The sequence below is a fragment of the Pelodiscus sinensis genome, chromosome 15 (assembly GCF_052426305.1).
Source record: "Pelodiscus sinensis isolate ZL-2025 chromosome 15, ASM5242630v1, whole genome shotgun sequence".
NCBI classification, from domain to species: domain Eukaryota; kingdom Metazoa; phylum Chordata; order Testudines; family Trionychidae; genus Pelodiscus; species Pelodiscus sinensis.
In genome coordinates, this window is record NC_143066.1 from 28218522 (window position 1) to 28245650 (window position 27129).

The 27129-nt window shown below is 38.6% G+C and overlaps 1 protein-coding gene across 20 annotated transcripts in view; it reads left to right on the forward strand.

Moving 5' to 3' along the window:
- SUN1 (Sad1 and UNC84 domain containing 1) overlaps nt 1-27129 on the forward strand; it is a 72539-nt gene that overhangs the window by 39012 nt on the left and 6398 nt on the right. For 5 of the 20 annotated variants that reach the window (XM_075899544.2, XM_075899543.2, XM_075899546.2 and 2 more), the window contains 17 exons: nt 62-252; nt 3513-3542; nt 3624-3815; nt 6178-6300; nt 7401-7460; nt 8200-8283; nt 8627-8737; nt 10311-10409; nt 11143-11236; nt 12627-12685; nt 14396-14541; nt 14688-14924; nt 16871-16957; nt 19291-19352; nt 20944-21082; nt 22632-22883; nt 27011-27095. In XM_075899544.2, coding sequence (XP_075755659.2) covers nt 62-252; nt 3513-3542; nt 3624-3815; nt 6178-6300; nt 7401-7460; nt 8200-8283; nt 8627-8737; nt 10311-10409; nt 11143-11236; nt 12627-12685; nt 14396-14541; nt 14688-14924; nt 16871-16957; nt 19291-19352; nt 20944-21082; nt 22632-22883; nt 27011-27095 — 2051 coding nt within the window. The remainder of the gene's footprint in view (nt 1-61; nt 253-3512; nt 3543-3623; nt 3816-6177; nt 6301-7400; nt 7461-8199; nt 8284-8626; nt 8738-10310; nt 10410-11142; nt 11237-12626; nt 12686-14395; nt 14542-14687; nt 14925-16870; nt 16958-19290; nt 19353-20943; nt 21083-22631; nt 22884-27010; nt 27096-27129) is intronic. The other 15 variants (XM_006112831.5, XM_089769274.1, XM_075899540.2 and 12 more) reach the window with 15 other exon arrangements.

A 27129-nucleotide genomic window follows, 5' to 3' on the forward strand; every position in this document is an offset into this window, starting at 1 on the left:
GTATGTTCTTGTTTAATGTTATGGCTTCTCTCCATGTTTGCCTTTTTTTTTTTTTCTTTAGAACAGGAAAGCAGCGCAAAAGTATGAGCAAACAGTCTGTCACTATGAAACATACTCCAAGAAAAAATGTGTCCAGTTCTTCTATTTTTAGCCAAAGTAGTTTCAATAGCCATGCCAGTGATACGTCTCTGATATCTACTGTATTGGATGAATCTTTGATTCAGGAGCAAACCGAAGTTGACCATTTTTGGGGTAAGTAACAGAATGCAACTACACATTTGAGGATTTGTGCCAGCCTGTGACTTGAAAGCTATTTTGGGGTTGGTTATGTGTGGGTTGTGGGGTTTTGTTTTTTGTTTGTTTTTGGTAGAAGCTTCCTTGCCTGAAAACATTGACAGCAACAAACGTATTGCCATCTTTTAATGTCTAATTTCTAACTGAAGTTTTGCCAGAGGACACATTAGCTTTGAATAAAATGTTTAACATATATTAATCCTGCACAGTGAGGCTGATATGCCAAACAAAAGGTACATAGCAAAGATGCTCTCTGTGGATTTAATGTTCTTCTAGTATTTGTCATCATGTCTGAAACTCAGCTGGAGTCTCATACTCAAAGCATCATAAAGAAAAATCCTAAATAACAAGTTTAGTCAAAAAGAAAATTACAACATGTGACTATAATAAACAAGTAAGTCTGCGTGAAATAATTTGTTCACTCACAAAAGAGAAGCAGGAAGCTATTATATGTGTATTAATAGGTTTGTGAAGTTGTCATTGTATTTAAAAAAAATTACATTTCTAGAGGATAGCAGAAATTGAGATTATGGAGACTAGGCACCTGAATGGCTGGTCCACTGTTTGGATTATGTGACTCATACTATACCACCTTTCGACAGACACTTCTTTTATGCTTTTGTAATTAATAGGGTTTTGTTTCAAGCTTATGCACAGTTCTGTTTGGGCCACTAACATGTTTTCCTTGCAGCTATACACTAAATGCAGATTTTTAAAAAGAGGTTTTATATAAATTGCGGTCAAACTACAGAGTAGTTGTGTGCATCATGAAGTATCACGGCTATTTATTTATATACAGAGGGTGATGAACCTGCATTTACTGATAACTTTTAAAAAGTGAGATGTATGAGAAGTTGGGGGTAAAGTGAAAAATCTGGTGTAAATCAGTATACGTCGGGTTACCTGAAAAGGCAGACATGCCTGCCAGATTATAATCCTCTTGAAGGAGCTCTAATTTCTAAGATGCAGTTTGGTCACATTAGGTTGATTATCAAGAGTAGATTGGCATGATGAAGTGTCTGTAATAAAAGGAAAGCTAATCTAGATAAAGTATTCACTTGTTATTCAACCAGAGAGTTTAGATTGGTTATCTGGAAAGTACATTTACTAGTTGTGAAAGATTAGTTTTGAGCCATTTAGTGACTCTGGAACAAAGAGAGAGAGAAATCCATCTTACTAACACTTTGACTGCACTAGAATGGATTTACATACATAGCTATTCCAGCATACCTTACCAGTGAAGATGCAGCTTATACCAGCAAAAGAACTCTTGCCATTGTACCACACTTCTAATATAGCTATGTTGGCAAAATGCTTAAGTATACCAGGCTTGTACTTGAAGGGGTGCAGAGAGTGCAAAAGCACCACCATGATCCCCTAAGTAATCACGCTCTGGCCAGCTAGGCAAAGGCAGGAGCAGCATGCTGCCTGAGCCTCCCTTCCCCATGCTCTGCCCAGCCAGGGGAAGGCTGGGGCTGATTTCCCTGTTTACTTGGAGGACCATGGGGGTGCATTCACACCATTGTGGTCCATGTTTACAAAAAAAGCACCTGGCCCCCACAGAAGTTCTTGTGTACAGACAGGCTTCAGTCTCTGACTGCTCAGACTACTTGGACATGGTAATCCTTTATGAACAAAAATCTGATCCTTTACTCCTTTTTCATGAAAACATTGCATTTAGCCTGGAGTAAGAGGTGCCAGACTGGGCAGCAAGAGAGAAGCATTGTTGTTGAAAATGTTGGTCCTACTCTGCCATAAGAGAGGTGCTTTATCAGAAGTATTAATATTATATGTGAGTGGGGAGGAGTTAGGTGGATAGGATGTAACATAGAAGCTGCATGCAGTAACTCTGTGGAAGAATGAGAGAAGGGAATGATTGTTTGTAACAATTCCTCTGATCTAGAAATGGCTTTGATGTTCACAAGCAGGGCTGGACGGAGGCATGGGCGAGTGGGCAGCTGCCCAGGGCGCCAACCAATGAGGGGTGCCTGATGGCAGCTGTAAGGGGGGCGCAGCGTCCTTTACAGCTGCCATCAGGAGCCGCGCGCCCGGCTTCCGCAGCACCGGCCGGCCAGCAGCGCCCTTCCTCCCACGGCTGCGGGGCCCTGCACGGCCTGGCAGCGCATGCGCCGTGCACTCTGGGGGCGGGCCCCGGCCTGCGCACCAGCAGCCGTGGCCGGCCCGCGCATGCGCCGAGCGCCCTGGGGGGGCGGGTCTGCGCTCCACGGGCGGGCCCATGCATGTGCCCTGCACCCAGGGGCAACACCGCATGCCCAGGCCCAGGGTGCCAAAAGGGCTCAGGCCGGCCCTGCTCTCAAGGACATTCAGTCTTTACTTTTTCCTTTCTTGAAGGGTAAGGATGTAGCTCAATTGCAGATATCTATGTAAAGACCTTTTAAATTGTTTTTTTCCCCCTGAGGAATCTGTTAAATACAAGATGCTATCAGTTTGTTTCATATATACAATAATTTATATTGTTAACTGATTTAACAATGCAAACATTTTATTTCAGTTTAATCTGTGTACATGTAGTTTACTATACAAATTTGTGTGCAATTGAAATCTCTGGAGTGACTGAAGTCTGGTTTAGGGTACTGACACCTTAAATTTTCCCAAAAAGAAAGGTTAGCTTTCCAGCCACAGTTATTTATATATGAAACTAGAAGTTGTTTAGATAAAACAGGCTGGAAACAGTGGGACTTTACCATACTATCCAGTTACAGATTGCTTTTTACTGATTAGTGTATTTTTCACTACCACAATATTGAATTGAAAGAAATTGTACTGTAACTTCAGTTTATATGTGAAATTTGACACTAACTGGATTAGTTGGGTCTTCCAGGTTATGCATTGAACTATGGTGGGAGTAAAAGTGGTTACTAAGCAACAGAAACAGCTTATGTTAGCTAGCCATTTCAATAGTGATACGGGAGCCAAAAATGATACATATTGGCACTTCAGTTTTCTTCTTGACACAACCTTCCTCTTCCTAGATAAGCTTTTGAGTGACAGTTTACAGTTACATTATCTGTATGTATTGATGTTCCCCACAACAGTTAATGAATATATTTATTATTAGAATATTACAATGCCTCTTCTTTCTGAGTTCTAAAAATAACAGAAATTTTTGTTTTGAGTACAATTTAACTATAGTAATCATTTCCAGTCTGGAGACTTCCATGTAACTGTACTCAGTAGGAAAATCTTCTGTTTTTTAGGGCTTGATGATGATGAATGCGACCTTAAAGGTAACAGCAGTTCGTCAACTTCCCCTACCCCATCCCATAGATTGCAATAAATGAATTAACTGTTATTTTTTGATACATCAGGCGGGGACACAACATTGATTCAGGGAAATGGTGATATAGCCGCTGCTGAAACACAGACCATGATCAATGGCTATACTTGCAGTGACTGCAGTATGCTTTCTGAACGGAAGGAGGTCCTCACAGCATACTCTGCTTCTCACATGCCATCTTCAAGAATTTACTCTAGGGATAGGAGCCAAAAATATAAGTCTAGTAAGTGATTTTTCTTCCTTTTGTGGTTTTGTGGCATTGTAAAGTGTTGTTTTTTGATGAACATGTACTTGGAAAAATATAACGATTTTTTTTCCTTGCTGAGTTTCTCAAGACGAATTGAATTTTAAATGCAGATTGGCATATATACTATGATGAATTTTTGTCTACATCAGGCTATACTTTATGGAGCTAATATCTGCTGTGCGCCAAAATCTGACTATCTCCATTTTCTATACAATTAGAGGAATATACATGTGCCACATCAAAATGATTGCACTACAGAATCTGGCAGAAAATAGTTCATACATTCAAATTCATTATTCAAATTCATTAGGGACATAATGTGGTGTTGCAGATGGTATTGGTACTTAGCAGTAGATTATTTTCCTTTATACCTTATCATAACAATGAGAGTCAGGTTATCATTTTGTCACTCAAATTCTGCTTTAAAACTTTTTTCCATTGTAACTCATCAGTAATAGGAGCATAAACCAAAAAAAAAAAAAAAAAAAATGAACATAATGAGCAAGTTGTTGCTTTGTAAATATCTACTATATGGAAAAATCTAATTTTTAAAAGAATCGCTTCTATTTTCTTTTTCCTTCTCTAGATTCTTATTTTTATTGTGTTTTGTAAGTTAGGCTCTCTTGTCAGATCTTAGCTCTAAGAGGGTTTTAATTAGTTCTGAGAGAGGACCCAGAGTAGCTTCAGCAGATTTCCTTCTCTCAGGGTATGCCTACACTGCAAAGGAAGATCGAAGCTGCCACTGTTGATCTTCCAGGGTTTGAATTAGCAGGTCTGGTCAAGACAGCTAATTTGAACTGAGAGGGGTGCTCCGGTCGATGCCGGTAGTCCTGCTTTCAGGATGAGTAAGGGAAGTTGAAGGGAGAGTGTTCTCCTTTCAATCTTCTGCAGTTTAGACAGCGCCAAAAAAACCCAACAAGTTAAAATACTTCGACTTCAGCTACGTAATTAACTTAGCTGAAGTTGTGTATCTTCAATTGACTTTGTCCTGTAATGTAGATGTACCCTTACTGTATAACTTCTGTAGCTTTTTCTCAACTATGTCTATCTATATGGTCTCCTGCTTTTCTATGCCAGTCTACTCCCCTTGGATACTGCTCTAGTTGAGTACTTCTCCTTGAGGGAAAAAAGGATGTCAAATCTTCTTCAGTATCCTACCATGTCATCTGTATTTTTTGGTTGTTGGTAGTCTCCTCAAAGATCAATTTAGAAGGAATGTTCTTTTCTTCCCCTCCATTTTAAGAATGGCTAATTACAGGTTGTTTCATTTGCTGTTTGTTCTGAACCAAGGTGTGCCCCTCCTTGAAGCATATCCTGAATAGTAAGAAGTCAATTTCTTGACACTCTCAGGGAAATTCAGGCAGTGGCGAGGGAAATTCTTTATAAACAATTCAGGGCAAGGACTGTCTCTTACTGTACGGTTGTACAAAATGACTCCAATCTCACACAGGCTTCATAAACTTTCATATTAAAATGGTACATTGAAGTCTAAAATCTTAATACCCTCTCTCTTCTAAACAAAGCTATCCAAGATAAATATTGCGAGAATATCCATCTGTGAGGTTACGTCGGCACTTTCTCAGCAGCTCAATAGTTTAAACAAAGAGAGCCAAATCTTGATTGCCTATAAAATACCAAAAGTTTTAAGAAAGCAGGAGTACAGGGATGATTGTGCCAGTTATTCTTTTGTGTGTGCTCTCAAGTGAAGGAGAAGAGACAGAGAAAAAAGTCTAGTAGTAACTGCCTTCAGTGCTAGGAAAACTTTGTATCTGATTTCCTTCCATTTGTAAGTAGGAAGCAGGAGGAGGAGAAACCGCTCTCTTCCTCTCTGCCCTCACTTTTAACAAGAATTCAATGTAAGCCTTTTTTTTTATTCCACATCGGGATGTAGAGGTACTAACTGTTCACGGGTTCAGCATTGAAAAATTCTGAATTCTGAAGATAATGAATCAATTGCAATTTAAATGTTGGTAAAAGTGAAACTGTATTCAAGTTTTCAGTCCTCTTTAACCAGGAAAGACTTGTAACTTGAGTCTTTTGCCCTGGGAAGACTGTCACTCCAGGCCATGGTTTAGGCATGCCAACATTCCTGGGAAGCTTTCACTGTTGTTGCCTTAGGTATACTTAGCCATAGATAAATGGGGAAATTCAGCAGCTACGCCTGTCAAGTCAGCATCCACTTACAATTGCTACACATCCACAAATTTTGTATCCTGGATAAGTAATTGAAATTTTAGTCATTTTTAATTTGCTGTCAACAGGTGGAAATGCAAATAGTTAATAAATGGAGAATGAAATTGTGTAGGCAAATAATTTTGTATTCACACTTTTTTGATAGGAAACACCTATTTCTACATGAATAAGATTCTGCGATTGATCAAATATACTGCAACATCTTTTGCATCCCTGTTAGTGCAACTATTTCAAATGGTTTTGCTGACGTTGGGTTGTGAACTTAAAGGTACCTTTTTAGTGGTCTTCCTCTGTTTCCTCCAAAGCCACTACCTCCATAAAAAGCCTTGTGCTTTTTTCTTGTGTGGCTTTCATCCATTTCACCTGTTGCACCACGGTGTCTTCCATAGTAATTCGGCTTGTTTCTCTTTTGCTCACTTGCTGTCTTCGCACCTTGTTTTCTTTGGAAGTGTCAGTATACAGGTTTGTGGTAACTATGGGTTTTGGTCTTTTCTTCTTCCCAGGAAATGGTATTGTGGGGGAGGGAGGACTTGACACTACCAAACTGTAATTTTTCAGTGTTTTCAAAATGCAGTTTTGTTGCTTCCTCTAGACTTGACCTTCGTGTTCTTAAATTTCGGTTTATTTTAGTTCTGCAAGTTGTCTCCTTGTTAACCCTTTCTTTGCAGGCTGTTCTCTGCTTGTATGGGATAACTTTGGTCATGTGATGCTTATTGCCTGTCTCTCAGGGTATGTCTACATAGCAGCTAGATACCAGTATCAGGCCCATGCCAGCCAATTCAGGCTCCCTGCAAGGTGGGAGGGTCCTAGAGCCCAGGTTCCAGTCCAAGCCCAGAAGTCTACACAGCAATGGAATAGCCCCACAATCCCAAGTCAGCTGGCACAGGTCAGACGTGGGTGTCACATTGCTCTGTAGGTATGCCCTCAGAGTAAATCTTATAATTATTATGTTAAAGTTTACTTGTCAAGTGGAGAAAATAGCTGTATCCTTCATGCTCCCCACAAAGGGATTTCTCCTCTTCGTCCAGTAATGTTTTTTCTGCCTTTCTGATATTGGCGCTGTCTGGTCTCTTCTGGATCCTTCATTAAAACCAGGAAAGTGGTGTAGTAATTGATCTGCAACTGAGAGGATAGGGTATTCAACAATGGGGTTTTTTAGTAGAATATTTGAACTAAATAGGTATAGAGCAGTTCTAAACACAGAATAAAAATAACTGCTCCTCCAGTCACATCCTCAACTAATCCATGTTTCATTTGCTACATAGTGAGGCTTGGACTAATTCTCAATTGCCTATAGTGTGTTCCATGAAAAATTCTAGACTACTAGATCTGACTTTGAGTTTTTTTCCTGTGTGTATCTTGTATTAGAAACTCAGATCTTATCTAATCAAGCTTTCCTGGAAGGTGCTATGGGCAAATGGAGAACTGGTAAGTTTGACTCCCAGGTACTAACCAATAAAACTCAATATTAACCATTCAGTTAAAAACTGCTTCCCCTAATATTTGTGTGTCGGGGTAGGGTATGTGAGTTAAATAAGTGTTTAACAGTTGCGCTAGATCACATGCAACCTTCACTTTGGGGGCGAGTATCCAATCCATATTTAAAGACCTGTTTCCACTATGCTTGGAATCAGTGTTGCAGCTATCAATCCACCAGCCATCTTTTTATCACGTCTGCTTAGACATGATAAATCGATCTCAGAGCAATCTCCCATCAATGCCAGTACTCCTCCAGGACAAGAAGAGTAGCCGCGTTGATGGGAGAGCAGCCCCCTGCCAATCTTATTGCTTGCAAGGCACTGTGGTAAGTACATTGACTTCAGCTACGCTATTTGTATAACTGAAGTTATGTAGATTATGTTGACAGCAAAACCAGGAAAGAATAGACAAGACTTAGTTAATGTTCATAAGGCAAAAAACAAGAAGGAAAAAAGATTTGACTTACAGGGTAGTAGTGTCTCTTTTAGGAATCATAAAGTTGCCAAAAATGCTCATGTGTCAAGTCTCCTTACACATCAAATACTTTTTTAAGGTCTCCTGTGGCTTAGGCTGATGGCTTAGGCTTAGAATTAAATAAATCAGGTCAGTTTGCTTGTTTAAGATAGCTGTCGGAAGCTTTGGACTCCAGAGAGTTAAATTCTATACCCTCTTTCTGCATGTATTGCAGCTCACTCGAATTACTGTGGAAGTATGAATGTAAAAGACTTTCTCAAAGAGGATGGTCATCTTGATATAAATGGGGAATCATTATGTAAGTATGGTTGGGGGGGTTGTTTTTGTTTTTTATCTTTTAGCTTTGGGTTGGAATCCTGGATGTCAGGGACATCTAGATGATATAAAACAACTCTGTAGAAGTTGTTTACCTGAATAGTTTTTTTTTTTATTTAGACACTAAATATTAATACACAAGCTTATTACCACTACATTTTCTATAGGAGCAAATATCTGTGGGATTTTGTCTTGTTAATCCTGCTTATCTATCTTAGTTCTTGGGTTTGGAAAATGTGACTGTAACATAACTGGAACATGTATGTCTTGTTAGTAGTTGTATTGATTAATTTGTCACATTAATTGATTGTTACCATAACCAACAGGTGATGACTGTAAGGGGAAGAAACATCTTGAAACACACACAACAGTCCACATGCAATCCTCAAGGTCTAAAAGGGTAGCAAGGACCATTTGGCACACCTTTTCTTATGCAGGTTGACTTGCACCTTTTTTTTTTGTTTGCTTTTATTTTACATCACATCTTCACAAATGTTAATCACTCATATTGCTTTGTGTTTTAGTATAACTGTAACTTACAAAGTAGATTAGGCTAAATTAACTGTAAAATGTTCTGCAAGAATAGTTTCATGACATCTTTTCTTCTCCGTGTAGTATTTGTTGCAATATTAGACTTGTTGATTAGGTTAGGAAGGAACTTGGCGTATATAATTTGTTCACATGGGGCACAATTGCTATAAAGGGAAGTTACGGTAATTTATACCACATGATGTATATTTTCAAATATTAAATACAAAGCAAAGGGTTTTTGTTTGTTTTGTTTTTGTTTTGTTTTTAAGATCTACTTTAGGCAAGTGTATGCTTCTGGAAGGATGGAAAACAGGCTTTTAAAAAGAAAAGGGACATTAAGATACTCCTATGCAGGGTGTTTTATTAATTTTGTACCCTGTCTTTATTTTGTGGTAGCCTATTATTGCAGGAATATCAGGTATACAATTGGTCCTGTGAAATGGACCTACTAATGTTTGAATAGGTCCAGGCATCATCAAGATTCTTCAGTGCATTTTCCATTAGTCTTTAAAAAAAAAAATTACAGCAAACAAGCATAGTGTGAGACATTTCTTCAGTCACCTAACTGGTTTTGTAAAATACTGGGCTGTATTGTGCGGTGCCTCTCAGACTCAGCATGACATATCTGCCTAATCTAAAGTTTAGAATTCCCCTAAATGCATCTGTGGTGTTCTGTTTCTATAGAACAAAAACAATGAATCTACATGCAGTGTCTGATTGAAAGGCCGTTAGTCTTCAGCGGGCTATGGGTCAAGCCTTTGAAAAAACCCAACTGACACTGTCATAACATGAAACACACGGTTAGATTTAATTATAAAAATGAACAATTATTTACCGCATATACTTTCAATAAAGAAATTCTTATATTTCTCAATATCTCCTTTGTTAGTGATGCTATTACGACCCACATTTTTTAAATAATTTTGAAGAATTACAATTTGAAGCTTTGAATGTTCCTTTTTCTACTTCCACATTAATCCTGCCAATCCAGATACCACAAATTTGCACAGCACACTTGAAGACAAAACCAAGAAACTTTGAAAGGGTTGCCTGACTAAAGCATACTTTTGTGTTATACTAAAAAGGGGATGGTTGAAAAGTATTAATTAGGACATTTTTCTGACAGAATATTTTGCCACAAAACATAGGCTCGTTATATGCTGAAAAGATTATATTTTAATTACCCAGGTGAGAAAATCAAGAAGTTTGAACAGTCTATATACCAGTATATTGTCCTTTTTTCCTTGTAATGGTGTTAGCCCACTTATGTCCATATTTTGTTTTGTAGCAGTAATGCTCATTTTGTGTAAATGTTTCAAAAAGCTTACAAACTACTGGAGGATATGCACTAACATTACAGTGTATGTTATTCTCATAACTTCAGAAGCTAAAGAATCTCTGTTCTACTGCTTTTATAGCATACAGTGTGTCAGGTCTGTATATACATTACACATATATAGTTCATTTGTTATGTACCAGGTTACTTTGCGCTACAAGTATTGCAAACAGTGGGAGCAACAGGATGGTTTGTGACTCAGAAGATGTTATCACTACTTTGGCTGGCCGTTGTTTCTCCAGGTTACTATCATAATCTCTTTTTATTTGTGCCATTGCATGTTATCTGCCTCTACTGGCAAACTAGTATTCTGCACTATGTGATTGCCTTGCTGATGCTGACTCAACTGAGCTTTGGAAGGTTCTTTACTGTTTGTAACAGCTAAACTGTTCAGTGACAAGAAATATCTGTGTTCACAAATTCAATAGGGGCTTAACAAGGCTGCTTCATATGAGTGGCAGCAGCATGTCTTCATGATTAGAGTGGACGAAAGGTGAATGAGGAAGACCGGGCTATGTTCCTGATTCTCCCATTAATTCCCTGTTGCTTTGCTTAATCTGATAGTATCACAGCATTCTTATCAGGAAAATGAATAGTAATGCCTTTTTGAAGCTCATCGAGAACTTTAATTGAAAAGGGTACCCAAGTACAAAGCATGATTAAACATAGCTGAATGGTGTTGAATTTAACTTCATGAAAGTTAGTTACTGCTTTACTAAACACATTTCATCTTCATGCATTGCTGCTTTTTTGTGCTAAGTAGTTGATACTGCATTGCAATACATAACTTTGTTATAAATTTAAATAAAAACACATGTCCTGTGTCTCCTTTCACCTATATTCATCCACCACAACAATCTCTTTGTTGCACAAAATATTTTATGCTATGCTTGCATGAGCTTTTGCTTGGTCTTCCTTAGCATATTCTGTAATAATTGCATTTTTATTTCATCAAATACATCCTTTCTCTTATAGGGAAGGCAGCTTCTGGGGCATTCTGGTGGCTTGGAACTGGATGGTATCAACTTGTTACTCTGATTTCTCTGTTCAATGTGTTTCTTCTTACAAGGTTTGCAAATTTTGTTTTTAAACAGAATTTTCTTCCTAAATTATACATTTGGTAAGATTTGTGCTCTAACAGGATAATTTCACCCATTTTAATTACAACTAACTGAAAAATACAAAATGTAATGTTTGTGACCAAAGGAGAAAACCCTTTTTCGAAAGAACCTGTACTCCTGAAAAAATGAGGAATACGGCTTCTTTCGAAAAAGGGGTTTTTTTCCTCTAAAGAACCCCATCTAGACTGCGGTTTCACTTTCGAAAAACCCTTTCAAAACAGCGATCAGACGTAAATATGCAATTAAAGCGTGGAATATTTAAATCTCTGCTTCATTTGCACTTTTGAACGGACTCATTAACATTCCTCTTTCGACAGAGGAATGTAGTCTAGACAACTCCTAATATTCTGACAATGGGAGAACACACATATATCGGATCTATTCTCTTCAGATCATATAACTCTTTTGCCTTTCTATATCAAAGGTGCTGCACATCTTTTTGTACAAAGTATATATTTCCATTTTAAATATAAGATACTGGGTGAAAAAATTAAAAATAGTAAAAACTACTACAAGTAGCACAAGTCTGTTATCCATATTAACAGATTAAGGAATAAGCATGATGAATTTGTCAAAAAATTATACTTGAGTACTTTTCAGATGCATAGTCTCTGTGTAATTTAAGCTACAGGAAAAAGTATGTATTTCTATGTAGCTAAAACTTAAGCTAGATCAATCTAAGATTATGGATAGGACAGTGTTTCCATATGACTTTGAATTTTAAACAATACAAAGACATTTCACTCTACTGTAAACAGAGCTAATCTCTGTCCTGAGGCACCATTATTTATACTTGTATGCTGTGTATTATACTTCATGATTTGTAGTCTTCTTTTTCCTGTGCATTAGTAACTTCCATTCCACTAACACTTGTGGACATAAATATGTATTTACACTGAAGAAAATAGAAATCTATGTACTGAAATGTAATACATAGTGGTAAATATCGCTGTGTGTGTTAGTTAATGGGTACAACTTTGTGAGCCTGACTCTCTCATTGGAAAAATGCTGTATAGAGATACCGTCATGTCAAATTACCAAATACGGTACCACCATGTTAAAGACAAGTTATCTTATTTTTATTATATATTTTTTTATTTTTTCCAGTATGTTCTGGGGGGAGGGGAAAATGTAATTACCTGTGAAGATGCCAATTCTGATTTCACAAGATATCAGCATGTCTTGTGATACAATCCACAAAACTGAGCTCTAAAATTTAACACCGGTTAAAATTTAAACACCTGTTTATTTCCAATTAGTGCCTGAATCAATTATAGATCACAGTTAAAAATGACACACCCATTCCACGTCTAACTAAATTTACCTCTCTGTTTCTAGATGCCTTCCAAAGATTTACAAACTTTTACTGTTTCTCATCCCACTGCTGTTTTTGCTAGGTATGTGAAGCATTTATATATTGTTGCTAGTGCAAACTGGTTATTACAAATGTAACAAAATAGCATTTTCTGGTGAACTTGATGTTTATGAAAGATGTCCAGTTAAGTACAGAAGATGGGGAAGTTCTGTGTGCTGATAGACAGCAGCAAGTCAAGCATTCCCCAACACTGACCTGCTAGTGTACTTGCCTTCTGACGTGGAAAGAATATATCTTCTTGTGAGAAGGCAGTTACGTTTCTATGCCCCTTCAGTACGTGGGATGTCTCTCTGAAGAAAACTACAGGACAAGCGGTTGAACACCAGGAACTGGAATGAGCCCAGTGACACTTTATATAGATTATTTATTGATGACTGGTTAAATAAAGAACTCTGATTGCATTATTGGTGCTAGTACTGTACTTGTAGTCAGCATCTACAGTGGCCCAATGTTTTCCATTATAAAATGATCTGTTTGGTTGCTTGTAACTCTGTATAAGTTAAACATTTTGGGCAGAAATGGATTTTTAAAAATTTTCACCTAAAATGGTTGTCATTTCTGAGAATCAGGCTAAGGAAAATTGCTCCTCATCATGTTTAAAAAAAAAAAAATAAATCTTACAACTCTTGAAAAGATCTAGTACCTCCATTCTTTGGAGCAGGGACTTGAAATGTTGGCAGAGAGATTGTTTTAGTGATGGGATAATGCTGCTTAGCCTTATGGGTGTTGTGAAGTTAAGTGCATTAACATTTGTAAAGCACTAAAGGTATGTCTACATTACCACCCTAGTTCAAACTAGGGTGGTTAATGTAGGAAACCGAAGTTGCAAATGAAGCCCGGGATTTAAATACCCCGGGCTTCATTTGCATCTTGCCAGGCGCCGCCATTTTTAAAGCCCTGGTAGTTCGGACTCCGTGCCCGCGGCTACACGCGGCACAGAGTAGGTAGTTTGAATTAGGCTTTCTAATTCGAACTACCGTTACTCCGTGTTCCATGAGGAGTTCCACAAGGAGTAACGGTAGTTCGAATTAGCCTAATTTGAACTACCTACTCCGTGCCGCGTGTAGTCGCAGGCACAGAGTCCGAACTACCGGGGCTTTAAAAATGGCGGCGCCTGGCAAGATGCAAATGAAGCCCGGGATATTTAAATCCCGGGCTTCATTTGCAACTTCGGTTGCCTACATACGACCCTAGTTCGAACTAGGGTGGTAATGTAGACATACCCTAAGATACTACCATGAAATATACCATAGAAAAAAAACTCATAAGGAAATAAGTAATTCTGTATTTGGTGCAGGATTTGGCTGGTGGGCAGTAAATAAGATATAGGGCCACCCATAGAACAATGAGGATAAAAAAAAATTTAAGTGCTCCTTTCAGTGAGTGCAGTGCATCTTGTGCACTGGCTGAGACATGGGAAGGTACATGATCATGTGAGAATTGTATCATAATACATACACATAAGTCTAAGTTAAGGTTTCCCAAGCAACCTTAATTCTGGTATTTCCTAACCTTTGAGTGCTTCAACCGTAACACCCCTTAAACATAATTTGTTTTAAAAAGTTTATTTTGTTTAGACTTTGCTAGTGTCCACAATGTTAGATACACTTTCCAAATGCAACAGAGCCCCTGTCCTTACGTATAAAGAATTAATCTAAACGATAAATCTGAGATTGCACCTCTTCTTATAAATAATTTTTATTTTGTTTTTCTTTAATTTATCTTGCCTAAGGCATATGGTTCTGGGGCTTAGAAGGCTTCCTTTCATTACTGCCTACATTCAGTTGGTCAAGCATACATCAAACACAAAGAATTGAAGATTCTATGCAGATTCTTAAACCACGTCCTGATTCTTCTCACTATGTTGAGTCTCCACAGGTAAAATACTTAGTCTTTTTCTTAAAAGGTATCTTCTTTACTTTTTGCTACTGGATTTTTTCCAATAACTAAACTGTAATCCAAGAATAATTTGGGAGCAGATGGGCTTACTTAATTCTTTTATATATAAATCTTCACATTTTTAGGGTACCATACAGTTCTTTGATTCTAGTCGTATGAGTGAACTGGAAAAGCAAATAGCCTTCATGTCTGACAGATGTCATAACAATGATGAAGTTTATGGCAAAGTGATGCTACAGCTCAAGAAGCTTCAGGATCAGTTTGTCCAGATGAATGACAAAAGTGAGATGTTGATATTAATAAAAAATGTAATGAGCCAGCATCTTAAGGAAAGGCAATCTGAGGAAATGGCACATTCAACGGTAAAGATAAAATGAATGTTTGATTTCTTACATTGCTTAGTGTACTAACCCTAGTCTGCATTTATCATGCAAATGGCATGTAAGGTTTTATTTACTTTATATTTAGGAGCCCATATGAGAATTAATAAAAATAGTTGAAGCTGAGACTGGGAATTAGAGTGTAGTTGGGGCGTGTAATTACTTAACTGCTTATTTCCAAGACCTACATTGGTACAATAGTCTAACAAATTTTAATTGAAGATAACACATTTCTTGTGTTGGGTTCTAAATCAGAATTCTGCATTTTCACTTATCGCCTTCAATTTAAACCCCTTGCAGTCAATGTGCTTATTTCAATTGATGCTTGAATAAATCTTTTGTAAAACGGAGTACTTGCCTAACCGTCCTTGAGGCATAAACTAAGGGTACGTCTAGACTGCGAGGATCCATCAGAAAAAGCTATGCAAAACGTGCTTGGCTTTTTGCGTTTTTTCCAATACTTTTGTCAGGAGAGGCTTTTCCCGAAATTTGGCCTGTCTAGACTGGGCCAAATTTTGGAAAAAAGACCTCTTTTGAAAGCCCCCTTCTTCCTCGTAGAACGAGGAATACAGGGATTTCTGAAAGAGCGTGTTTGCTGTTCCACAAAAAAGAGCGGAAGAGCAACCACATTTCTTGGACGCAGTGGAGTTTTTTCAGTTATACCTCCGGTATCCTGAAAACCCTCTGCAGTCTAGCTGTACCCTAATTTCTGGCTTCTCTTTTTTTAATCAAGAGAAGGCTGTGGATAGTAACCCAACATGAAAACCTGCCATTTACCAGATCTAAAAGTCTTTTAGCAACTCCTGAATTTTGCCCTTTAGGAAAGCGGCACTAAAACAGATGCTGGATGTCTTTTAGGATGTGAAGAACCAGGGGGGTAGAAAGAGGGGGGGACAACGACAGGGACAGAGCTCTGTGTAACTTGCACTGCCCAACGTTTGTAATAAAGGATAATCATAACCTAAAGTATAATATTACAGCATCAGAAATAAGAAAGAATACCAGAATTAGATGAAAGGGTTTGTTCCTTATGAAAAGTCAAATGCTTAGAGTAGGCTATATTTATAATCATGTTGTGTACTTTTCATTCTTAATATAAATGTGTATACAGCTTTTGATGCTGGGGACAGTATTTATTATAGCCTATTATTAATAAACTTCTTTCCTTCAACTTAGCAAAGGTCAGAGTAGAAAACTAACATCAGAAAGTGATGAGTTGAAATTCCAATACTGCCTAAGTTACTTAGGAACATTCATTGTCTTTTGATGGGATTTTAACTCCTAAATTAAGAGTTCTTACCCATTTACCATTGTGGGCCTCATAGCAGCTCTTTGTGTTGTGGGTCACAACTATGCAATGTACAAATTACATGTATGGCCGGGAAGATGTCACAAAGGCCGAAGCTGTGTGTGATTGATTGGACCACAAGTGGCTTGTAGGTTGAGAATTACTATTCTAAAGGTTTAGAAAAATCTCATCTAACGTTTCATATCATGGTTAACTTTCAGTACAAAACCAGAAACATTTCAGGAGACACGTATGATAGGCTACTAAGTAATAGCTTATTTGAGGCATCAAACTTTAATCTGACAAAAATGCTAATAAAAGTAACTCTCAATTTCTAATAATATTGCCCTGCCAATTAGCAGGCAGAAAGCAAGTAGTTTTGTCAGCAATACTGCCCCCTTCTTGTGCTCTTGATCTCTCAGAGCTATCTCCAAATGGCTAGTCTTCTGCAGCACAGCTTGGCATTGAAAAGCAATTGAACTAAAATGACTTTAAGCATGTCTAGAATAATATTTAATCCTTGATACACAGAGCATCTGGCATGATCACAGCATGAAAGTAATGATTTTACTGAAGATATTAATAGCAACTTTACTATCTTGTCCTCAGTAAATAAAACATGTTTTTTTTTATTTTTAAGACTGATCTTCTGGCATTGCACCAAGAACATGATTTGCGTATTCTGACACTGGAAGACCTTATTGGAAAACTTTCTGCAAAATCTGAGGTACTAAAAGGCTCTTTCCTTCCTACATACATATACTCCAAAGCATAGCCTCTATAAAATAAATAGAGTAAACTTTAGTCAACTACAGTAAAGTTGCTTAGTAAACTTCCCAACATTGATCTAGCACCATTCCAGCTGTTAAGTTTTAAGTCTGCACTTCCCTAACTCACTAAAATTATCTCTTTTTGTTTCACTGAAGACACAAGTTTCTGTCTGTCTGCATGCGCAGAAAGCTGAAGTCATTTCATGTTTGCATACTTAGAGACCATCAAAATAAAAACATGTTAAAAATCTTCTTAAATAACTGAATTCATAATTTTAAAACTGGTATTCATGTTAATGCAGGAAGTGCACATGAAAAACTTTATTCCTATTGCCTTTCACTTGCCCTGGAAAGCAAAACTGGGTTAGCCTTACTCTGAAGAGCTTGTCTTCATTAAAACAGTTAGCTTGAATATACTTCAGTTTGAGCAACCTCTCTTCAAAACAACTGTCCAGTGATTTAATTATCAGCACAGAATTATTGGATTAGCAGAGTGATTGGATTAGCTGCTGAGGAAGTGTTGTAACAGTATCTCCACTGTGTTACTAGCCTGAACATCAGCATCACTCGAGCTTCTACTCACCTGCAATGGGCTAAGTAGCTTGCTTAAAGTACCTTTTAACTCAAAGATTTTTGGATGCAGACAGGAGTTGAATTAGGCAGGGGTGGGCAAGACGAAGTCCATGGGCTGGATTCGGCCCACAAAGCCATTGGATCTGACCCATGGCCTTTTTGCCACTCCTTTCTACCCCTCTCTTCCCCCCCGCCCCCCCCCCCAGCCAATCGAGATCTGGGGACGAAGGAGCGCGCAAAATCTCCTCCCCCTGCCAGGAGTGCATGGGGCTTAGAGGGAACCATCAGCTGTTCAAAACGGCTTTTCAAAACTAGCAGGGTGGGGACAAAACCTCACACACTCCCCCACCCCCAGGCCAATCAGGGTCTGTGGGCGGGGGAGCATGCGAAGTGTCCTGCCCCCACCCCTTCCGCACGAGGCCCCACCCCTTCCAGGGCAGCCCGTAACCACTTCCGAAATTCATGAAGTGGCCCCCCCTTCAAAAATTATTGCCCACCCCTGAGTTGGGGTAACTTCAAGCTAACTGTGCTGTGAAGACATAGCTTAATTTTTTCAGTGGTATAATACATTTATTTAAATTCCATAACAGCAGACAAATGATTAAATAAAAGCTAGTTTCACTGAACTTTATTTATATTTTGTGAAGACATTTATGTTGTAAAACCAGTCTGACTCAATGCAACACGTTTCAGTTGCATTGGCTAAGATTTTGTCATAATTATTTTTAGTAAAAGTCATGAACGGGCTATAAATATACATGCATGGAGCAGGTGACCTGTCCCTGACTTTTACTAAAAACAACTGTGACAAAATGGGGAGGGAGGAGAGTCCAGCACCTACCCCTGCTACGATTCTGGAGCCTCCTGCTCTCAATCCTGGTGGCTGTGTGTTCAGCCCCATCACCTCAGAGCTGAAGCAGAAAATGTCACTAGATCTCCTGGAAGTCATGGATTCTGTGACTTTTATGACCTCCATTATCTAATCTTACCCTTACTTATAAGTACACATCTGTATTAGCAACAGGCTGGACTAGTGCCACAACCTGTTTTAGGTTCCAGTGTCTGGTGCTTTATTTTCTGTGCTATATGAACAAGAGTTCTGAGACTTCTCTTGCATGTTTCTGAAAATTTCAAAGTACTTGTGTCCTCAAATGCAGCTCTTCATGTCAGGGATGGGAGCCAAGTGGCTGTGGAGATCTTTCTCCTCATTTACACCTTTTCCCTTCCAAAGACACTATGTAGTAACTACCATGTAATAAAGGAGAGCTAATAGCAAGTCCAATATCTCCTTGTAGGTTAGGTATGTGGGATCTTTGCATAGTACCTGGCGACTTGTATTTCATTCATACAAGGAAGAAAATATTTAGGCCTCTGTCAACTGTACATCCAAACCCAGGAATTTATTTCAGACTCTTGTCTGGTAGATTGTGCCAATGAACTGGGCCACTGGATTTTTAACTAAGTCTTATTGAGCTGCACATGCTGTCTTTGCTGTTTTGTTTTTTAAACAAAAGCTACAGACCACTCTTCATCAGATTCTGGTGAATAAAGCAGGTAACTTGACACAATATGACTTATAAAAATGCATAGACAGAAACATTAAGCTAAATTATTTAGGAATGTCATCTTTTATGGGTGCTACCCAAGCATGTTCACTATGTGTGGCAATTATCCTTGTTTGTAATCTTGAAGTTAAAGAATATACTTCTTAAAACAGATTTTTCATATCTATCAGGACATCCAGAAGGAACTTGAACTAACCCAAACAAGAACAGTGAGGTATGACTACTGTCTGTCTAATATGTTGCATTTTGAATCCTGATACTGATTGATGATGGTAGGAATCGTTCACTGAACTACAGTAACTATCCTTTTCTAATGCCTGTTGTACATCAGTTGAGTGGCAAAGTTTTGCTGAAGTTTTCATCAGCATGAGTGAAACTTTTATAATATGTTTTGGTGAAAACTCTAGACATCAGTGCAAGAAGACCATCTCTGAATTCTGAACAGTCCTATTTCTAGCCCTCAATATCTGACCATTATTTAAGCACCCTATTTCTCTAGAAGAGTAGATGGCATAAATTCACTATCACTCCTAAGAGACTGAGTAGGACTGGCAAGAAAATAAGAATTGTGTTTAACAGAAAACATATGAGATTTTGGTATATTGTTTCATTCTGCATTGGGACAAAATCCAGATGTTTGGTCAGTGTCTCATTTTTTTCCCCAAACTCTCCAAAATCTTTTCTATTGGAGCTTTTCTTCTCTCTGTGAATAATACTAAGGCAAAAAGAGATTGATTGATTGCAAAGCAGTGGTTTGGACACTTATGTGTGATGTGGGAATTCATGTGCAAGTACCTGTTCCAAATCAGAAAGAACAGGGATTTGAAGCTAAGGATCCAACATCTTAGGTAAGTGCCAAAACCCAATTTCCATCCTACATCTGAGAAGTTTTCTTGACAGAGTTTGTCAAAACTAACACATTTCCACAAAAAGTTTTGGTTTTGTGTAAATAGCATTTTCCAACAAAAATCCTGATAACTTCCAAGAATGAGGATTTTTGGAAATTTCACAAAGACCACTTACTAAATATTAAGCAGTTTACTTGATGATGATGTGCTTAGAGACAAGTTCTGATTCCAAGGGATTCACATACATTCAATTTCTGTGCTGTTTTAATTTCATCTGCATTCCCTTTGTCAATCGTCTATCTTCATTTCTATTTTTGGATCACGTGCTACTAGGACAGAGCAGCATTCTTCTCCAAGATACAACTATTTTGAGAATAAATTGTGTGCTAGAACTGAGTGTACATCACTTTAAATAAGAATTCAGTTAATAAAATAGCTTTAGAATGACACAGTCAATCTTTCCCTTTATATAATTTTCATTGACATAGTTTTGTCACATTTGTATTGCTTAGAAATTTGTCCTGGAGGCCTGACTTAGCCATACTATAATTTTAGATCCAGAGTTTAATATCCATTAACTTGTTTAAAATATGACAGTCATGTAAAGGGCATCAACTCTGGTTCTATAGAAACTACAAAGAATCCCACAGATCTGTGTCCTACTATTGCATCACTAACTAAGTAAAATCCCATAGACATTTAATTATAGATTGGATCATCACTTTAGAATATATTGATTTAAAACAGATATTTAGGATGAATATCCTAAATAATAAATATTAATTTGAGAGGACATTCATTGGTAGGGTCACAATGTCTATTTTTGGTTTTACCATGAAGTTATTCACTCTATATATTAGACAAATGTATTATTCTATCAAATATTTGATTTAATTTTAAGTTGCATGATTTGTTGTGACCTCTTGCTCTTAAATTATGATTTTTTGGATTTACCAGTGGAAGTGATGAACAAAATCAGCAGCTTTTATCCAAGATTAAACAGCTAGAACTTGAATTGGCTCACATGAAGTCAGAACTTTTAACTTCCGAAGGCTTGAAGACCAGCTGTGAGAAAGCAGAAATGATTCATGAAAAAGTAAGTTCTATAGTTGCCTCATTATAAAACTCTTGCATTTGTCCACTTATGCAATTTTGAATGGAGTCTCTATGGCTGTAAAACCCTAGTTAATCAATTAACCTAACATTTAACCAGTTAACCTAATCTAATGTTTAACTAGTTAATTGACTAAGTGGATCCAGATGAGGGATCTTTCCAACCCAGGTGGCTCCATGAAGCTAGTGCTTGTCAGGAGCTGCCTACCCCCTGCCTTTCTGGGAGACAGTAAAGGGGGTTGAAGCAAAATGCAGGACAATGTAGCACTTTAAAGACTAACAAGATGGTTTATTAGATGATGAGCTTTCGTGGGCCAGACCCACTTCCTCAGATCAAATAGTGGAAGAAAGTAGTCACAACCATATATACCAAAGGATACAATTAAAAAAAATGAACAAATATGAAAAGGACAAATCACATGGCAGAACAGAAGGGGGATGCGGGGGGGGGGGGGGAGGGGGAGGAAGGAAGGTAAGTGTCTGTGAATTGCTGATATTAAAGGTAGGGAGAGTGGGATGTTTGTGAGTTAATGGTATTACAGGTGATAATTGGGGAAACTGTCTTGGTAATGGGTGAGTAAAGGGGGTGGCAGGCAGCTCCATGGAGCCAGCATGCACAGGCACTGGCTCCCCAGGGTACTGGCTCCTGCCTCCGCCGCCTCTTGCTGCCTCTGTATATGGGGGAGAGAGGGGGAGTGTGTGTAGTTAGGATTAACCGAAAAGCCTAGGTTTGTCGGTTAATTGGTTACACGACTATACACTAAAATCCCTACTCTTAATTTCATGGGGTGGAATAGTGGTGGTGGTCAGTTTTTAATGGGAGTACAGGAAGCTGATGATAATTGTGGAGCGGACAGGGCTGATGAAGTGGCAGTAGTTTTGCATACTTGTTTGATCTCATTTATGGTTATGCATGTAGAAAAGGGGTCAGTTAAATAGGTAATTTTGAGTACTTATTTTGATAGGCCATTCTGTGTGTAGCTTAATTTGTCAGCTGATTTCTTTTGTGAAAAGGAATGTCTTTCACATAGTCTCAGGCTTCTGAATAGCTTCTTGAGGTTCTCAGTAACTCAGCTTGCTTTTTGGGATTAATTTAAGGTGACAAATTTAGTGATGATGTGGAGTATTCTTTTGTCAACTCAATCTTCATTGAGACTACCGTATCATATATGCTTTCATACTGAATAATGGTGAGGCACACAGAAGAAACTGACACTGATATACAACCAGATGCTCTCTTAAGTTCTTCTCTCCCCACCAGTTGTTCCAACGAGTTCATATCCTGTGTTACAAGATTTCTTTCCCTAGTGCCTAAAGGCATGCAGTGCCAATGGAAGAGATTTTACTGAGTGTTTTGCAAAGATGGGGATATATATTAAAGCTGCATTATTTGGACTCTAGAAAAACTGAAGGATTTTAAGCAGACTACTTACACAACTGTTCATTTTATTACTTTAGATGATTTATGAGGATTAAATTATTTTGAAAGAGTATCCAAATAGTAACTTTTACCTGTTGATGGACTTTACTAGGTAGATGCCCAGGTCAAAGAATCTGTCAAACTTATGTTTTTTGGTGACGGACAAGAAAACTTTTCTGAATCACTACTCCAATGGCTAACGTCCAGATTTGTGAGCAAGAGTGATCTGCAGGTCTTGTTACAAGATTTAGAGCTGCAAATCCTCAAGAATATTACTCTCCACATGTCTATTACAAACCAAAAGCCAACTTCTGAAGTAGTAACAAGTGCAGTAAATGCAGGGATTTCTGGCATCACAGAAGCGGTAAGCATTCTAAAAGAAATGTTGAAAAGTTTCAATCATAACTTAACTATAGTTATAAAGGTTAAAACTTGTTTTTGAAGGATTTTATTATAGTGCATCGTTTGACTAAATATAACAAGGTAATGAAATGTGTTTCAATCGGCAAGTTTGAGAGAGAGTTTAGAAGTTTAATGGCAGTTAAGAATAATAATCTAAAATACATGGAAATTGTGCTTCATATATTACCTAAGAGCTGTTAAGATTTTGTTTTGGGTTTCCATTGCTTCAGCAGCAGTTTAAATAAAATTGTATAGCTTTTGATTATGGACAGTATTGTTTGGGAGTATATGTTGCCTAAACGTATCTTCCTTTTCTCTTTTTTGTGGTGATACAACTTAGGCCTGGTCTACACTATAAAGTGAGGTTGATGTAAGTCTACTTGCATTGACCAATTTGCGTTCTGTCTATGCTCAAATGTATGTCCAGCTAATGTAAATGCCATCTTAAAGTGACACCATAAATCCACATCTATGAATGGCAGTGAGTCATAGTTGACCTATACAGATTGACGTGTAAGCGTAGCTACTGTGGGACGTATGTCAATCCTAACAGTTGTCTCACAATGAATGCTTAATAGTAACTGCTCTGGTCCCACAGTGAACTGCTCTGCTAAGGAATCACAGACGGGAAGCTACCTTCCACTTAAAATACTTCACTTTATTTTTGAAATGCCTTTTCCTGATTGCCCAGCGTGGCAAGCACATAGTTCTCCCGTGTTATGTGTAGCTGCCCTACCAATCATGCCAGCTCTTAGACATATTCCTGTCTGGAGTAGATGAGAAATTGGATCTCCTCATCTGGTAAGAAGAAGCAGTACAAACACAGCTACTAACTAGCCACAGAAACCAGGACATCTGTGAAATAGTTGCGTGGGGGATGCAGGCAATGGTGTATAACAAGAATCCGCAGCAACACCATGTGGGAATGAAGGAACTGTAGTAGGCATCTCACAAAGCTGGGAAAGCCAACATTTAATCTGGTGCTGAGCCACAGACCTGCTGCTTTTACAGCAAGCTGCATGCCATGTTTGGCAGAGTTCCCACCAGCACCCTGCAGACCACCATAGGTACCTCAAAAGGAGCCTGAGACAGAACTCTGCTGTGAACAGAGAGGAGGAGAGAGGAGACATGGTAGGGTGGGAGTTCAGTTATGCCATGAGCCAGGACTGCAATCTGAACTGTCCCATCAGCCAACCACAAAGGAACCCGGAGAAGGGAAAGGATCTTTGGTTATTTTGCACTGGTTTTGTTACTCAATAATTCTTCTATAAATTTTTAAATACATTCAGTTCACTATGCATACTGCAAAATGCATAGCAACACTCAAGTACCAAGTTGATGGCACCACAGAACTCCTATGTTAAACAGGCATAGGTGTAAATGTACAGCAAGCAGCATGTAATTCATAGGTCCACTAAAATACAATGTAATGCTAGGGGCACATTTATAAATATTACACAATTCTTAACTGGTACTACTGGTTTGAGGGCTCAGCACAGTCCAAGACAGTGTGTTAATGTGGCTGACCATTCAAGTGCTATTTCAAAGCCTTCCAAAACTAGGGATGTTAAATATTGGTTAATTGAATAGTCGAATAACCTAATGAATTCTTATCGGTTACTCGACTATGCTGTAGTCCCCGGGTTGGGGCCAGCAGCTCCACTCCCGAGGTTCCACTCCCGAGGAGCCCCTTGTCACTTGGCAATACTGCTTCTGTATCATGGATGGCAGGCGGGATCTGGTCTGCGAGGGGAGCCAGTTTAAAAATCAGCTCCCCTTGTTGACCAACTACCTGTTGCCCTTTGCTGCTGCCTCTGAAAAAGAGGCAGCAGTGCAGGATGGCAGCAGCCCCTGTCCTCAGTGGGTCTGAGCTCCCAGACCTTGTGCAAGCTGGAACTGGGCTGGGCTGCCTGCCTGCTTAGCTCCTAATATACTTTAAATGCAGAGCTTCAGCAAGGATTGGTCCTGGACCCATCGCAAGCCAAAACTGAGCCTGGCTGCTGGCCAGCTTGCTAAAAAATTTACTGGCAAGTGTGCGAGAGGGGGGAATGCATGTAGTTTATAGCATTAACCTATAAGTTTTTGCTTATTGCTTAATAGACTACACTATTACATACCTAGCCAAAACTCTGTAGTTCTGTATTAAACCCTTTTTCCTTCCTGTTCAAACTCAGCAGACAACCATTCCATCTCAAGGAACTTTTCCCCTTTGCATCAGAGATGTTATCAGAGGCACAGCAAGCAACTATAACCCTTGAGAGAGTTTCCTCAGTGAAATTCAGCATTGGGAGTAATCACACCAGTGTTCCTTCAGTCTACCAAAAGCACATTTAACTGTCCTTCTGTATGTGCTGAGCTGGTAGTTAAATCTTTCCTTTGTGCTGTCAAGGTGGCTCTTCACAAACCATTGGAATGAGGGATATGCTGTTTCCATTTCTCTGTTGCCAATGGTAACCTGCTGGTTGTTAAAGAATATATGTTTTCAGTTTTCTGAAGAGTCCTGTGTTTGTAAAGAAGTGAGCGTGCTATACCTTCCCTGACCAACTCCCATTGTTAATATCAGTGGAGCATACATGGTGATCTATCAACAATTGCATAGTCATAGAAAAGTAGCCTTTTCACTTGATGTACTCTGTGGCAAGGTGGGCTGGTCCCAAAGTAGGGATATGCAAGTCAGCTATCACCCCACTGCAGTTTGGGAACCTCACTACTGCAATTCTGTTCACTATGTCCTGTACATTACTGAGTCAGTCCAATATAGAAGAACAATTAATGGCACCCACCATGGATTTTCTAACTCCAGAATGATTTCCCACTGACCAGTAGACTTCCAGCATTGCAAGCTCCCAAGTGTGATTGCCATTCACTTCTCAGCTGTCAGCACCGCTCATGTTCTGGTATCCCTTCACTGTAGGGGTAGGCAGGCTTGGCACGCAGATCCACATATGTGGCCTCTCACATTTAAAAGGTCTTCAGTTAATGTATCTTGTCCTTAATCTGCATTATGATGCTATCTCATCAGTCAGTGTTAATTTCTCAAGCCCAGATGGGGCACTTCACTTTCTGCAGCTACTCTGTGAACATCACCCACAACACTGAATTGGTTATCACTATGTCCCTTAACAATGTCTGTCTTTATAGAATCATGTCCCCAAGTTTTGCAGTTCTTTATGTGGGTCTGCAGATCTTGAGAGATTTTGTGTCTTGTGTTTGCAACATTCATAAGGATAATGCAGAGCTGTGTAGACTCCATGCATTTGTCAGAAGTGGCAGATGTGTAAAAGGGCTGTGTGGGTTTGTGGGATTCTTGGGGGGGGGGGGGAAATGCATGCAGGAATTTGATCTCTAGCTCCCAAAGGTTCCTGAATGATTAATTTCTGTTTCACAGCACACTGCAAAAATTTCCTACAAAGATTTTAGCCTTGTGGTAATGTGGCATACTGAGAGACCTATCTGTGGTGCAGTGCACTCTGCATTGACACAAGCATTCCTGAGTATATGTAGTGTGGACACAAGCGGCCAAGTATTCATGAGCAACGTACTAATGTTGGCAGCTGTATGTGGATGTAACTTGCATCAACCAGAGTTTATAGTGTAGACATGGCCTTAGGTTCAGTCAACAGTCTCCTCTGGTTGACTGTTAGGTAGCTACAATAGACTTACTAGTCTTGTTACTTAAAAACACTATTATTCCTATCCTAAAATAAGTACCCTAGCTACATTGGATGCAATAACGAAACATAATAAAAATCCTGTTTCCCTTTATGATTTGTAATGTTTGCCAAACTCTTCTTTCTTGGAAGCTGAGGAATACCCAAAAGTATAAAGAAAAATAAAATGTGACCTAATGGAGAGAAGACAAAGATATACAGAAATACCATTCAGAGTATCATCATTGTAATCAGACTGCCACTCATCAAACATTGGATAACGTGTCATCAAGATATTGGTTCCAAAGATTCTGTGATATAATACAATTTTATTGAAAGTATTTATGCCATCTTAGTTAATAGACTGTTGAATGCATGTATCTCTAATACCAAACTTGTTTTCTTTTTCCATGCTTTCTCTCGTCCCTGTTATCTGTAGCAAGCACGCATTATTGTAAATAATGCACTGAAACTCTATTCTCAAGATCAGACTGGTATGGTGGACTTTGCTTTAGAATCCGGAGGTAAATATAGCAGAATAGCTATAAATAGAGTAGT